The sequence below is a fragment of the Peromyscus maniculatus genome, chromosome 7 (genome assembly GCF_049852395.1).
Source record: "Peromyscus maniculatus bairdii isolate BWxNUB_F1_BW_parent chromosome 7, HU_Pman_BW_mat_3.1, whole genome shotgun sequence".
In the NCBI taxonomy this organism is placed as follows: Eukaryota; Metazoa; Chordata; class Mammalia; order Rodentia; family Cricetidae; genus Peromyscus; species Peromyscus maniculatus.
The window spans coordinates 115,419,925-115,435,945 of record NC_134858.1 but is presented as its reverse complement, the minus strand read 5'-3'; the positions used below and the strand labels follow the sequence as shown (position 1 = coordinate 115,435,945).

The following is a 16,021-nucleotide window of genomic DNA, read 5'->3' as shown; positions in this document are numbered from 1 at the left end:
CTATTGTGGGGGTATCTTTGTGGATTTCTCTGGGCCTCTCCAGCACTCTGCTTCTTCCTATTCTCATGTGGTCTTCATTCATCATGGTCTTTTATTCCTTGTTCTCTCTCTGTTCCTGATCCAGCTGGGATCTCCCGCTCCCCTAAACTCTCTTTCCCGCGACCCTTGCCCTTCATTACCTCCACTCACGTCCATGTTGTTCATGTAGCTCTCATCCATTTCTCTGTCATTGGGCAATCCCTGTGTCTTTCTTAGGGTCCTGTTTTCTAGGTAGCCTCCCCGGAGTTGTGAGTAGCAGTCTATTCATCTTTGTTTTACATCTAGTATTCTCCTATGAGTGAGTACATACCATGCTTGTCTTTCTGAGTCTGGGTTACCTCACTCAGGATGATTTTTTTCTAGGTCCATCCATTTGCCTGTAAACCTCATAATGTCATTGTTTTTCTCTGCTGAGTAGTATTTCATTGTGTATATGTACCACATTTTATTTATCCATTCTTCAGTTGAAGGGCATCTAGGTTGTTTCCAGGTTCTGGCTATTACAAACAATGCTGCTATGAACATAGCTGAGCAAGTGCCCTTGTGATATGATTGAGCATTCCTTGGGTATATGCCCAAGAGTGGTATAGCTGGATCTTGGGGGAGATTGATTCCCAATTTTCTAAGAAAGTGCCATATTGATTTTCAAAGTGGTTGTACAAGCTTGCATTCCCATCAGCAGTGGAGGAGAGTTCCAGCTCCACATCCTCTCCAACATAAGGTGTCTTCAGTGTTTTTGATCTTAGCCATTCTGACAGGCGTAAGGTGGTATCTCAGAGTTGTGTTGATTTGTATTTCCCTGATAATTAGGGATGTTGAGCAATTCCTTAAATGTCTTTCAGCCATTTGGGTTTCCTCTGTTGAGAATTCTCTGTTTAGTTCTATAGCCCATTACTTAATTGGACTGTTGGGCATTTTGATGTTTAATTTCTTGAGTTCTTTATATATTCTGGATATCAGTCCTCTGTCAGATATGGGGTTGGTGAAGACCTTTTCCCATTCTGTAGACTGTCGCTTTGCATTGTTGACTGTATCCTTTGCTCTACAAAAGTTTCTCAGTTTCAAGAGGTCCCATTGATTGATTGTTTCTCTCAGTGTCTGTGCTACTGGTGTTATATTTAGGAAGTGATCTCCTATGCCAATGCATTCAAGACTGCTTCCTACTTCTAGCAAGTTCAGAGTAGCTGGATTTATGTTGAGGTCTTTGATCCACTTGGAACTAAGCTTTGTGCATGGTGACAGATATGGATCTACTTGCAGCCTTTTATACGTTGATATCCAGTTATGCCAGCACCATTTGTTGAAGATGCTTTCTTTTTTTCCATTGTATAGTTTTGGCTTTTTTGTCAAAAATTAGGTGTTCATGGGTGTGCGGATTAATGTCAGGGTCTTCAGTTCGTTTCCATTGGTCCACATGTCAGATTTTATACCAGGACCAAGCTGTTTTTATTACTGTAGCTCTATAGCAGAGCTTGAAGTCAGGGATCGTGATGCCTCCAGAGGTTATTTTATTGTACAGGATTCTTTAGGCTATCCTATTTTTGTTTTTCCATATGAAGTTGAGTATTATTCTTTCCAGGTCTGTGAAGAATTGTGTTGGTATTTTGATGGGGATTGCATTGAATCTGTAGATTGCTTTTGGTAAGATTGCCATTTTTTACTATGTTAATCCTGCCTATCCATGAACATGGGAGATCTTTCCATTTTTTGACATCTTCTTAATTTCTTTTTTCAAGGACTTAAAGTTCTTGTCATATAGGTCCTTCACTTGCTTGGTTAGTATTAATCCCAAGGTATTTTATATCATTTGTGGCTATTGTAAAGGGTGATGTATCTCTGATTTCCATCTCAGCCTGTTTGTCAATTGTATATAGGAGGGCTACTGATGACTTTGAGTTGATCTTGTATCCTGCTATGTTGCTGAAGGTGTTTATAAGCTTTATCAGTTCCTGGGTGGAATCTTTGGGGTCACTCAAGTATACTATCATGTCATCTGCAAATAGGGAAAGCTTGACTTCTTCCTTTCCAATTTGTATCCCCTTAATCTCCTTATGTTGTCTTATTGCTCTGGTTAGAACTTCAAGTACTATGTTGAATAAGTATGGGGAGAGTGGACAGCCTTGCCTCGTTCCTGATTTTAGTGGAATCACTTTGAGATTCTCTCCATTTAATTTGATATTGGCTGTTGGCTTGCTGTAAATTGCCTTTATTATGTTTAGGTATGTTCCCTGTATTCCTGATCGCTCCAAGACCTTTATCATGAAGGGGTGTTGGATTTTGTCAAATGCTTTTTCTGCATCTAGTGAGATGATCATGTATTTTTTTCTTTGTGTTTGTTTATATGGTGTATTACATTGATGGACTTTCGTATGTTGAACCATCCTTGCATCCCTGAGATGAAGCCTACTTGATCATGGTGGATAATTGTTTTGATATGTTCTTGGAGTCTGTTTGCCAGTATTTTATTGAGTATTTTTGCATTAATGTTCATGAGGGAGATCGGTCTGTAGTTCTCCTTCTTTGTTGTATCCTTGTTTGGTTTAGGAATCAGGGTAATTGTAGCCTCATAGAAGGAGTTTGGTAATGTTCCTTCTGTTTCTATTGTGTGGAACAATTTAGAGAGTATTGGTATTAACTCTTCTTTGAAGATCTGGTAGAATTCTGTGCTGAAACCATCTGGTCCTTGGCTTTTTTTTTTTGGTTGGGAGACTTTTAATAACTGTTTCTATTTCCTTAGGGGTTATTGGTCTATTTAAATAGTTTATCTGGTCTTGATTTAACTTAGGTATGTGGTACCTATCCAGAAAATCATCCATTTCTTTTAGGTTTTCCAGTTTTGTGGAGTAGAGGTTTTTGAAGTATGACCTGATGTCTGTTGTTATGTCCCCCTTTTCATTTCTAATTTTGTTAATTTGGATGCTCTCTCTCTGTCTTTTGGTTAGTTTGGATAAGGGCTTGTCTATCTTGTTGATTTTCTCAAAAAACCAACTCTTTGTTTCATTAATTTTTTGTATTGTTCTCTTTGTTTCTGTTTTATTGATTTCAGCTCTCACTTTGATAATTTCCTGGGGTCTATTCTCTTGGGAGACTTTGCTTCTTCTTGTCCTAGAGCTTTGAGGTGTGCTGTTAAGTTACTAGTATGAGATTTCCCCAACTTCTTTTTTTTCATTTTTTTTATTTATTTTACAATACTATTCAGTTCTATATAACAGCCACAGATTCCCTTGTTCTCCCCCTTCCTGCCCCCTCCTCTTCCCCCCAGCCCATTCCCCATTCCCACCTCCTCCAGGGCAAAGCCTCCCCCTAGGACTGGGATCGACCTGATAGACTCAGTCCAGGCAGGTCCAGTCCCCTCGTCCCAGATTGAGCCAAGCGTCCCTGTATAAGTCCCAGGTTTCAAATAGCTAACTCATGCAATGAGCCCAGGACCTTGTCCCACTGCCTAGATGCTTCCCAAACAGATCAAGCCAATCAACTGTCTCACCTATTCAGAGGGCCTGATCCAATTGGGGGCCCCTTAGCCTTTGTGAAGACACCACATACCCAAACTTATGGGACACTATGAAAGCAGTGCTAAGAGGGAAATTCATAGCACTAAATGCCCACATAAAGAAGTTGGAGAAATCCCACACTAGTGACTTAACAGCACACCTGAAAGCTCTAGAACAAGAAGAAGCAAAGTCTCCCAGGAAGAACAGATGCCAGGAAATTATCAAAGTGAGAGCTGAAATTAATAAATTAGAAACTAAGAGAATAATACAAAAAATTAATGAAACAAAGAGTTGGTTCTTTGAGAAAATCAACAAGATAGACAAGCCCTTATCCAAACTAACCAAAAGACAGAGAGAGAGAATCCAAATCAACAAAATCAGAAATGAAAAGGGGGACATAACAACAGACATTGAGGAAATTCAGAGAATTATAAGGTCATATTTCAAAAACCTCTACTCCACAAAACTGGAAAACATAAAAGAAATGGACATTTTTCTGGATAGGTACCACATACCTAAGTTAAATCAAGACCAGATAAACTATTTAAATAGTCCAATAATCCCTAAGGAAATACAAACAGTCATTAAAAGTCTCCCAACCAAAAAAAGCCAAGGACCAGATGGTTTCAGCACAGAATTCTACCAGATCTTCAAAGAAGAGTTAATACCAATACTCTCTAAATTGTTCCACATAATAGAAACAGAAGGAGCATTACCAAACTCCTTCTATGAGGTTACAATTAACCTATTCCTAAACCAAACAAGGATGCAACAAAGAAAGAGAACTACAGACCGATCTCCCTCATGAACATTGATGCAAAAATACTCAATAAAATACTGGCAAACAGACTCCAAGAACACATCAGAACAATTATACACCATGATCAAGTAGGCTTCATCCCAGGGATGCAAGGGTGGTTCAATATACGAAAGTCCATCAATGTAATACACCATATAAACAAACACAAAGAAAAAAAACACATGATCATCTCACTAGATACAGAAAAGGCATTTGACAAAATCCAACACCCCTTCATGATAAAAGTCTTGGAGCGATCAGGAATACAGGGAACATACCTAAACATAATAAAGGCAATTTACAGCAAGCCAACAGCCAATATCAAATTAAATGGAGAGAATCTCAAAGTGATTCCACTAAAATCAGGAACGAGGCAAGGCTGTCCACTCTCCCCATACTTATTCAATATAGTACTTGAAGTTCTAGCCAGAGCAATAAGACAACATAAGGAGATTAAGGGGATACAAATTGGAAAGGAAGAAGTCAAGCTTTCCCTATTTGCAGATGACATGATAGTATACTTGAGTGACCCCAAAGATTCCACCCAGGAACTGATAAAGCTTATAAACACCTTCAGCAACATAGCAGGATACAAGATCAACTCAAAAACATCAGTAGCCCTCCTATATACAATTGACAAACAGGCTGAGATGGAAATCAGAGATACATCACCCTTTACAATAGCCACAAATGACATAAAATACCTTGGGGTAACACTAACCAAGCAAGTGAAGGACCTATATGACAAGAACTTTAAGTCCCTGAAAAAAGAAATTGAAGAAGATGTCAGAAAATGGAAAGATCTCCCATGCTCATGGATAGGCAGGGTTAACATAGTAAAAATGGCAATCTTACCAAAAGCAATCTACAGATTCAATGCAATCCCCATCAAAATACCAACACAATTCTTCACAGACCTGGAAAGAATAATACTCAACTTCATATGGAAAAACAAAAAACCCAGGATAGCCTAAAGAATCCTGTACAATAAAACAACCTCTGGAGGCATCACAATCCCCAACTTCTTTGTGTGGGCATTTGGTGCTATGAATTTCTCTCTTAGCACTGCTTTCATAGTGTCCCATAAGTTTGGGTATGTGGTGTCTTCATTTTCATTGATCTTTAGGAAGTCTTTAATTTCTTTATTTCTTCCTTAACCTATTGGTGATTCAGTTGAGCATTATTCAGTTTCCATGAGATTGTAGGTTTTCTGTAGTTTTTGTTGTTGAGATCTAACTTTAAACCATGGTGGTCTGATAGAATGCAGGAGGTTATTCCAATTGTTTTGTATCTGTTGAGATTTGCTTTGTGGCTAAGGATGTGGTCAATTTTAGAGAAGATGCCATGGGGTGCTGAGAAGAAGGTATATTCTTTTTTTGTTAGGATGGAATGTTCTGTAGATATCAATTAAGTCCATTTGAGTCATAACATCAGTTAAGTCCTTTATTTTTCTGTTAAGTTTCGATTTGGGAGATCTGTCCAGCGGTGAAATTTGGGTGTTGAAGTCTCCCACTATTAATGTGTGGGATTTTATATGTGGTTCAAGCTTTAGTAATGTTTCTTTTACATATGTCGGTGCCCTTGTGTTTGGGGCATAAATGTTCAGAATTGAAACTTCATCTTGGTGGATCTTTCCTGTGATGAGTATGTATTGCCCTTCTTTATCTCTTTAGATTGATTTTAGTTTGAAGTCTATTTTTCTGGATAATAGGATAGCTACACCCGCTTGTTTCTTAAGACCATTTGATTGGAAAGTCTTTTCCCAGCCTTTTATTCTTAGGTAGTATCTATCTTTGAATTTGAGGTGTGTTTCTTGTATGCAGCAGAAAGATGGGTCCTGCTTTCATATCCATTCTGTAAGCCTGTGTCTTTTTATAGTTGAATTAAGTCCATTGATATTAAGGGATATTAATGACCAGTGATTGTTCATTCCTTTTATTTTTTGGTGGTAGTGTGTGTGTACTTCTCTTCTTTGGGGTTCACTGCTGTGCCTTTATTTATTGCCTGTGCTTTTGAAGGTGTGTCTGACTTCCTTAGGTTGGAATTTTCCTTCTAGTGCTTTCTGTAGGGCTGGGTTTGTGCAAAAGTATTGTTTAAATCTGGCTTTGTCTTGGAATGTCTTGTTCACTCCGTCTATGATGATTGAAAGTTTTGCTGGGTATATTAGTCTAGGCTGGCATCCATGGTCTCTTAGTGTCCGCATTACTTTTGTCCATGTCCTGGCTTTCAAAGTCTCCATTGAGAAATCAGGTGTTATTCTGATGGGTTTGTCTTTATAAGTCACTTGGACTTTTTCCTTTGCTGCTCTTAATATTCTTTCTTTATTCTGTACGTTTAGTTGTTTAATTATTATGTGGCAAGGGGACTTTTTTGAGGGGTCTGGTCTGTTTGGTGTTCTATAGGCTTCTTGTATCTTCATAGGCATTTCCTTTAAGTTGGGAAAGTTTTCTTCTATGATCTTGTTGAATATATTTTCTGTGCCTTTGAGTTGGTATTCTTTTCCTTCCTCTATCCCTATTATTTGTAGGTTTGGTCTTTTCATGATGTCCCAAATTTCTTGGACATTTTGGATCATGACTTTGTTGGCTTTAGTGTTTCCTTTGACTGATGAATCTATTTCTTCTACCGTATCTTCAACGCCAGAGATCCTCTCTTCCATCTCTTGCATTCTGTTGGTTATACTTGCATCTGAAGTTCCCATTTGTTTACTCAGATTTTCTATTTCCAGCATTCCCTCTGTGTCTTCTTCATTTTTTCTATTTCCCTTTTCAGGTCTTGAACTGTTTCCTTCATCTGTTTCATTGCTTTTTCATGATTTTCTATCAGGGCTTTATTGTTTTCTTCCAGGGCTTTATTGTTTTCTTCTGCTTTATTTGTCCTTTGCTCTAGTTTTTTACAGCGTTCTTCCCATTTTTTGTTTGTCTTTTCCTTAATTTCATATGTGATTCCTTCTATATAAGCCTCTACCTTCTTCATGATGTTATTCATAAGGCTTTTTTCTTCTGCTTCTTCTATTTTTTGATGTTCAGGTCTAGATGTTGGAGGAGGGCTAGGTTCTGGTGATGCTGTATTGCTCTTCATTTTGTTGTATGTAATTTTGCCTTGAAGTCTGCCCATCTCCTCATGGTTTCATTCTTGGTCTTATCAGCGCACTTGGTCCAGACAGAGCTGACAGATTCAGGAAGTCTCTTTCTCTTATCCAGATGGGAGCTCCGGGCAGGATGGGAGCTCTTGTCCAGTTGGGGGCTGGTCTCTAAGTCTCAGAAAGTGGCTGGGGTCTCGGGCAGATGGGTGTGGAGGCAGGGTGTGGAGATTGCAGGGTCTGCTGGGGGTCTTGGAGAAGGGGAGCCTTCCCAGTGAGGATGGAAGGGATCCTGCCTGATGGCCAGAACCTGGGGCCAAGTTGGGCAGGTCTTCCTTGGAGTGGCTGGTGCCCAAGGATGGGATCTAGGCTGAGCCCAGGCACTCACCTCTTGTCCAGATGGGAAGTCCGGGACAGGATGAGAGCTGGGGGCTGGTCTCTAAGTCTCAGGAAGTCTCAAAATATACTTTTATGTGTTTTTAATTATTTAATTTTGGTTTTGTTGTTGTTGAGAAAGAGATCCTCTATGTAGCTCTGGCTGGCCTGGAAGTTACAAAGACCCAGCTACCTCTGCTTGCCAGTGCTGGGACTAAGGACACGTGTCACCACACCTATTTTCTATTTTTAGAACAACTTAAATCCTACTTATGGTTTTACTTTGCGTTTTTTGAAGCTAAGATTTTTAAAACTGAGATTATCTTTTAACATTGAGTAATAAACTTTCTTCTTAAATTATGCTTTTTGAATTCACATCTACTTTTGTCCTGGCATTAATATCACCAAATTGGGCAATATTAATAATTAAGAATATATTGTATACTAGCTCCTTTCAACTTTTCCATGACATGAATTTTGTAGTTATATGTTTGTTAATTTATACTTTATATGCCATATCAGTCAATATTTACAAGTGTAAATGCAGTGGTTTTTCATATATTTACAGTTGTGTAATCAACAATGCTATGTAATTTTAGACTGATTTTCATCCCTAAAGCCCCATTGACATTAGTAGTCTGTCCATCTTCTGCTTTTGCCATTTCCCAGCAGTCACTCATCAACTGTTTGTCTCTGGATTTTCCATCTCTGAACATTTCAGATAAAAGGTGGCATATAGCATTATAGCAGTTTTGTCTGGCTTTTCACTTTTCACTTAGTGTAATGGTTTGAAATTCATTCACATAGTATTTGTACTTTATCATTTTTAGTGGCTGGAGAGTATTCTGTTATATGGATATGCTGTGGGACGGTCTGTATGTCAAATTGCTCTGATTGGTCAATAAATAAAACACTGATTGGCCAGTGGCCAGGCAGGAAGTAGGTGGGACAAGGAGAGAGGAGAATTGTGGGAAGCAGAAGGCTGAGGCGGAGAGACACTGCAGCCGCCGCCATGACCAGCAGCATGTAAAGATGCCGGTAATCCACCAGCCACGTGGCAAGGTATAGATTTATGGAAATGGATTAATTTAAGCTATTAGAACAGTTAGCAAGAAGCCTGCCACGGCCATACAGTTTGTAAGCAATATAAGTCTCTGTGTTTACTTGGTTGGGTCTGAGCGGCTGTGGGACTGGCGGGTGACAAAGATTTGTCCTGACTGTGGGCAAAGCAGGAAAACTCTAGCTACATGGATATATAGTAGTCTCCCCCATCCCTTATTTATTGGCAATATATTCAGAGACCCTAGTGAAAGACTCAAGTTATAGATAGTATAGTACTCAGGATAGCTATGTTTTTTCTATACCTGCATACCTATGATAAAGTTTAATTTATACATTTGCCACAAAAGAACATGAGTAAGAACATAAATAAGATAGAAAAATCAAAGCAACCTTATGTAATAAAAAATTATACCAATTTATAAGTTACTTCTAAAAATTTCCATGTAATAGTTTCAGACTAGTTACTGTGAAACTTCAGAAAGCAAAGTTATGAATAAAGGAAAGCACTAGCATATTCCACTTTTCTCATTTGTTGATGGATGTTTGGATTGTTTCTACTTTGTTGTGAATAATGGAGCTAGAATCATTGTGTATAAATTCTTATGAAGATGAATGCCTTTATTTTTCTTGAGTAGAACTGCTTGCTAAGTAACTTTGTTCATGAATTTGAGGGATTTTCAAAGTATTCAATAGTTGTTGCACACCTTCACAATTCACAGCCTGCTAGTTTTCCATATCTCACCACACTCTTATCAACCTTTGGGTAGGTCTTTCTTTCTAGCTGTCCTATTGAACATAAAGTGGTATCTCATTGTGATTTTGGTTTTAATGTCTCTGATGACTAATGTTATTAGCCATCTCTTCATGTGCTTATTGCCCATTCCTGTATTTCCTTAAAGAAGTGTCTATTCAAATGTTGTACACATTTGATTGACTTGTCTTTTTATTGTTTGATTATTATATACATATTTTGAAAATATCTTCTCTAATCTTATGAGCTATCTTCTCTTTATTGATGGTGTCCTTTAAAGCCACAGAAGTCATTAACCTTGATAGCATCCTGTTTATTCTTTCTTTCTTTCTTTGTTTTTAATGTTACATATAACACTACCAACTAAAATCAGTGGGTGGTTTGAATGAGAATGGACCTGATAGCTCATATGTTTGATTAGTTGGTCTCTAATTTGTAGGACTGTTTAGGAAGGATTAGGGGGTGTGGCCTTGCTGTATGTGGTATGTCACTGGAGCGAGAAGTTTGAGGTTTCAGAAACCTAAGCCATTCCGAGTTTGTTCTTTCTTCCTCATGCTTCCTCGTCAGAAGTAATGTTCCAGTGTCGTATCAGCCTGCCTGCTGCCATGTTTCCTGCCATGGTGGTCACAGACTCACCCTCTGAAACTGTAAGCAAGTCCCCAATTAAATGCTTTCTTTTATAAGTTGCCTTGGTCCTAGTATCTCTTCACAACAATAAAAAAATAACGAAGACACCAAAGCTATAAAGATTTACTTCTGTGTTTTCTTCCAAGCGTTTTAAAGGTGATGTCTCTTGCATTTAACCCTTTAATCCATTTTAAGTTAGTTTTTGTATGTGATGTGAGTAGGGGTTGAACTTCATTGTTTTATATATGGGTACTCAGCTATACTGGTTCCATTTGCAGAAAGGACAGTTTTTCTTGCACACTCATTAGCCTGATTGCTGAAAATCAGTTGACTATTAATATAAAAGTTCATTTCTGAACTTCTTACTTCATTCCATTGGTCATGCCATGAATGTGGGATCTTATCATAAGTTTTGAAATCAGACAGTGTGACCAAATTGATCCTTCTTTTACAAGACCATTTTGACTGTTTTATACCACCTCACATTTCCATTTAAGGTTTTTAATGATTGATTTCTGTCCAGAAAAGTACTCAACATTTTGACGGTCATGCTGTATGTCTTAGAGCCCTTTAGCTTAAATTGTATGCATTTGTTCTAAAGCAGTCTAAGAGTTTGAATCTCTTTGTATCACTTCTTATTAGAAATGTGTCTGGATAAGATCTAATTTATATTTTCTGTTTACAATGCTTTTCCCCTTTTTCTTCTCTGCCTCTCTTCCTAGGTTCTATCAGATTGTATGTTTTTAAAATTCCCTCTTTTTCTTTCAACTAGTCTAGATGGTATATAATGCAGTCCTCTTCTTTGGAGGGTTATTCTTATGTGTGAACATATTAATTTTCAATTACTTTTCTGGAGTTCCTGTATTGTTATTTTTAAAATTCTTCTATTGGTCATAAATGTCCTAATTATATCTCTCTCTTTGTGAATGATTCAATATCATTTATTTACTTTTCACCCTGGTCTGATTCCTTTCCCTCTTCCATTTTATTATCTTGGATTATGAATCTTCCTTGTTTTTCACCTCTATACAAATTAGTCATTTTGTTTCTTTTAAAATCTTTCTCAGTGCTAGGAATCCAACTCAGGTCTTGTGTCTGCTGTATAAAAACTCTAGTTTTGAGCTCTATACCCAGCCTCAGTTGGGCTTTGCATGGAGGAGGGATCATGGTTAATATATTTATTTTCTCCCTTTTTTATTAGTACTTTGAAAATTTCTATATGATGTGTTTTGATCATATTCACCCCTTCCCCAACTCCTCCCAAATCAACTCCTTATCTGCCTGTGCAATTTTTGCCCTCTTTTATTTGTCACTGTGGGTTTTGTTAAACCATCAAGTTGGTATGTGTGTATACACTCAGATGTACGGCCTTCCACTGATTGCCCACAGCTCGTCATGTGGAAGGGGACTTCTTGACTTCTTCCCCTCTCCATGCTGGGATCTGTCTGGCTCAAGCCTGAGTGGGTCTTGAGTTTATTTAGATGTAGATCATGTTTAGTAATTTGCTTATCTTCACTCATTTTTGGTTTTTCTTTTAGGTTAAATCTTCTCTGTAGCATAGTATTTGGTAGCTCTTTCACAAGAATTGTGTTTTTTAAATTCCCTTTTATTTTGAAAGTTTTAATGATTTTCTGATAATCAGGGAACTCAACAACTGATAAAAGCAAACAATTCCAAAGTTCCCTTGCTGAATTATTTCAATAGCCTCAGCCAACATAGACCCAGCCTCCAACTTGGGTCGTACTAGTTTGGGGTGTAATTTAATTGATAAAACTTTTCTGTGCACTGCTATTTGATAAGGCATCTATTGCTGCTGATTGTCAGTGCTCCAAGAGCAGATGTTGTCTTGATTTCTAGGCCTGTCCATTCATTTTGCTTGCTTTTGAACTTTGCATCAACTGAACTATATGTTGAAAGCATTGTTTTACAGGGTTTACTTTCCTTGTGCATGCTTTTATTTTAGTTATTCTTGACTAGTGAATGTGTGTATGAGATCCTGTGTGAGTCTTTACATCAATTGCTCCTGCCTTTCCTAGTTTAGGAATCCTAGGAGAATCTTTGTGTTGAGTATTTGATTTGGAAATCCATTCTCAGAGACATACCTTTGGATTTCTACTTCATTGGTTTAGCTGGATGTTCTCTTTATTTCAGGATCACTGCTTTTGCCATCTCATCTGGCAGGCCAGGTATATGACACCTGCATTTGTGCTCTGTTGAGGAAAGTTTGCCTGTTTCTGTTGATAGTCAGAAAAATCCTGTTGTCTCCAGGCCCTATCTGACGGTGACACAGCAGAGCACAGGCTTTCTCTTTTCCTAGCCATAAAAAGCCAGCTGTGTTTCTCCAGTGGTGCCTTGCTACAAATGTTGGGGCAGGGGGTTTTACTATGTCAGTTCCCACCCATGCACCTTTGCATTCTACATGCTTCTGTTTTCCTTAAAGCTAGATGTTTGTAAAAGTTTTTTTTTTTTAAAGATCCTATTATTTTTATGATTGGTGAAGGTGCATATAAGAATATTTAAACTAGCAGCTCCTTGTCTGGCCATCCTACTATTCCTGGAGGCTGGCAGATTAATGCCTTAACAGAGACTGTGCAGTGGAGGGCTAGACAGAATGGTCTTGTTTAGGGATATGGGCCAAAGTTTTTCTTCAGCTAAATTATTAAACCACATAAAACCCATTTTAGTATATTGAACAGATCTAGAGCAATGAACTAATTCATTTTTGATGTTTCTTTATAGATGCAAGTTTCCAAAAATAATACTGAAAAATATTATTTCAAAAATAATAAGAAAAAGCCCAAGGTTAGAAAGAGGAAAAGGTATGTTTTGTGAAATTAAAAGTATTAGGATATAATTAAGATGTATAAATTGTATTAATTATTGTATGACATTTTCCTTGATTTTTTTTCTTCACTGGGTAAACATTGTGCTTAAACCTTTTTGAAAGAATTAGTAAGTTAGTAGTTAGAAGTACAGAGAAAGTTATGCTTTATTTTGCTTGGTCTGGTTTTCCAACAGGGTTTCACTATGTGGCCTTGGCTATGTTCAAACTTAACAACCCTCCTAACTCAGCCTCTCAGATGCTGGGATTACAGCTACCATACTTGGCTGAGGAAGTGTTAATAGTCCTATAAACATGTTAACCCAGAACTTTTAGAGATTATTATTATTATTTGAACAGCCATGTAAAAAAAAATGGTTTTTAGCTTAAAATAGGTAAGACAAGCTAGGGTCAACTCTCCATGATAAGGTGCTTCTCATTGAACTAGCCTTCACATGTGTTTTTCAGTATGTGACTGGGGCTGTACTAGGATTCCCACTCACAGATAAAGACTAACACTAAGCCGGGCGATGGTGGCGCACGCCTTTAATCCCAGCACTTGGGAGGCAGAGGCAGGCGAATCTCTGTGAGTTCGAGGCCAGCCTGGGCTACCAAGTGAGTTCCAGGAAAGGCGCAAAGCTACACAGAGAAACCCTGTCTCGAAAAACCAAAAAAAAAAAAAAAAAAAAAAGACTAACACTAATAGTCCTCCTCTTGTCATGACTGTGCAGAAGAAAGCCATTTTTAACATTATTTATTTATTTCATTTTGTTTCGTATGTATGATGTATGTGGGGCATGTGCATTCGTAGTGCATGTGTGGAGGTTAGAGGACAAGTGTTTGGAGTCAGTTCTCTTCTGCCACCTTATAGGGTCTTGGTAATAAACTCAGATTGTCATTCCTGTGCAAAAGTATCTCCACCCACTAGATAACTGATTCTTTTTTTAGATTTTCAAGACAGGGTTTCTCTGTGTAGCTCTGGCTGTTTCAGAGCTCTCCATGTAGACTAGACTGTCCTAGATCTCACAAAGATCCACCTGCCTCTGCCTCCTGAGTGCTGGGATTAAAAGTGTGCACACCACCACTGCCCGGCTAGATAACTAATTAAAAATGGACTTTTATTTCCTTATCTCCGTCATACACCACAGTAATCACGTCACACACATTTAGGGCATTTACAGTTACCCCATTTAAGAGGTGAAGAGTCATGGCTTGGAACTTTTGATTGGCAACAGTGCATTGGCACAGATGTTTTCTGTCTCTTGTCGGGAGCACAGTGTGATGGGGAAGTATGGCTTTGCCATGTGACAGAACAGGTTCTGTCGTGGTCAGCAGTTCACCTATGCTGCCAAACTTCTAATTTCCTCTTGTAACTCCAGTTCCTCAACTTCTTTACATAATGAGAACAGTAATTACTTGATATGTTTTTGGAAAGTAATTACATGAAGATTACCTGTGCAAGTACTTGTTGGATTAGCTTCTCGGTGCTTTGTAGCTACTGAGAGTGCAGGTCGTATTTTTGTTCCTGTTTCTGCACCAAATTGTGCTTTGTGAGACAACCAAGGAAAAACACCAGAAGACTGAGACATACAGTCACAGAATTCAGTTACCAAGAGATACACATTTGTATATGTGCAGTAAATGTATACGTGTGTTTGTATGTGCATATGTGCTTGCATGCACATTTATGCCTGTGTATGTATATATGCATATCCTTATGTGTGGGGTCACTTGTTTGAAACTAAATCTGTCAAAATCTTTTTCAGGAATGCTGCTTTAAAATGTTCTGTTGAAAATGTTTGTTCTGATGAAGCCTTATCAAAGGAAAACATGGGTATGTGAAGGCCTGGGATGGTTTTAGTTTCTTTTGCCTGGATATAATTTCAAAAAGTGTAGTTCTAAGTAGGACCCATAGGGTGTTTCAGAGACTAAAGTAAAAATCAGGGAGCCTGCATAGCACTGTACTAGGTCCTATACATCTATGTTATGGTTATTGGCTTGGTGTTTTTGTGGAACTCCTGACAGTGGGGGTGGGGGTGTCTTTGACTCTTTGGCCTGCGCTTGGAGCCCCTTTCCTCCTACTGGGTTCCCTCACCTTGCCTTGATGTGAGGGTTGTGCCTGGTCTTCTTGTATCTTGTTGTTCCATGTTTGGTTGGTGTCCCTGGGAGGCCTGCTCTTTTCTAGGGGGAGACAGGCTGGAGCAGTGGACCTGGAGAAAAGGAGAGGCGGGGAGGCACTGGAAGCTAGGAGGGGAAGCTGCAGTCAGGATATATTATATAAGAGAATAATAAAAAGTATAGTTGGCTGCTTTTAAAAAAAGCTATTATACATGTATATGAGTAAAAGGTTAAGGTCATTTTGGTGTCAAATGGGAACTTTTCAATTTTCTTTAAGTTTCTGTCTCTTTAATTAAAATTTCTCTGAAATTGCCAGATATTTAATGTTTTAAAATAAAGTACTAATAGCTGTAGAAGAAAATGCTAGCAACTGTGCATCAACCCAGACCTCTTCATCCCAAACCTATTGGAATCCAAAGAAAGGGGGGTGGGCAGAATGGACATAGTAACAGTCTAGGGCCTAGGCTGAATTAACTGCCTTAGTTACTTTTCTATTGCTATGATAAAACACTATGGCCAAGGCAATGTGTTTAATTTCGCTTATGGTTTCAGAGAATTAGAGTCCATGATAGTGGAGCAAAGGACAGTTGAGAGCTCACATCTTGATCTACAACCAGGAGGCAGAGAGTCTTTTGAATCACAGAGTCTTTTGAAACCTCAGAGCCCACCTCCAGTGTCACACCACCTCCAAGTCATACCTAATCTTTCCCAAACAGTTCCACCAACTAGGGATGAAGATTTAAAATACGTGAGCCTGTGGGGTCATTCCCATTCAAGCCACCACAGTATTCGATACATTAGAGTAGATGTGGAAGGCAAGCAGAGTTTGGCTCTCATGCTGCTGATTGATTCTTCC

The 16,021-nt window shown here is 38.5% G+C and overlaps 1 protein-coding gene across 7 annotated transcripts in view; it reads left to right on the top strand.

The window, feature by feature from the left end:
- The window catches only part of Zcwpw2 (zinc finger CW-type and PWWP domain containing 2), a 119,548-nt gene that overhangs the window by 78,358 nt on the left and 25,169 nt on the right, over positions 1–16,021 (top strand). For 5 of the 7 annotated variants that reach the window (XM_076577304.1, XM_076577305.1, XM_076577302.1 and 2 more), the window contains 2 exons: positions 12,966–13,045; positions 14,814–14,881. The exons of 1 other annotated variant lie outside the window; for it this stretch is intronic. In XM_076577304.1, the coding sequence (XP_076433419.1) occupies positions 12,966–13,045; positions 14,814–14,881 (148 nt within the window). The remainder of the gene's footprint in view (positions 1–12,965; positions 13,046–14,813; positions 14,882–16,021) is intronic. One more of the 7 variants, XM_042281916.2, reaches the window with a different exon arrangement.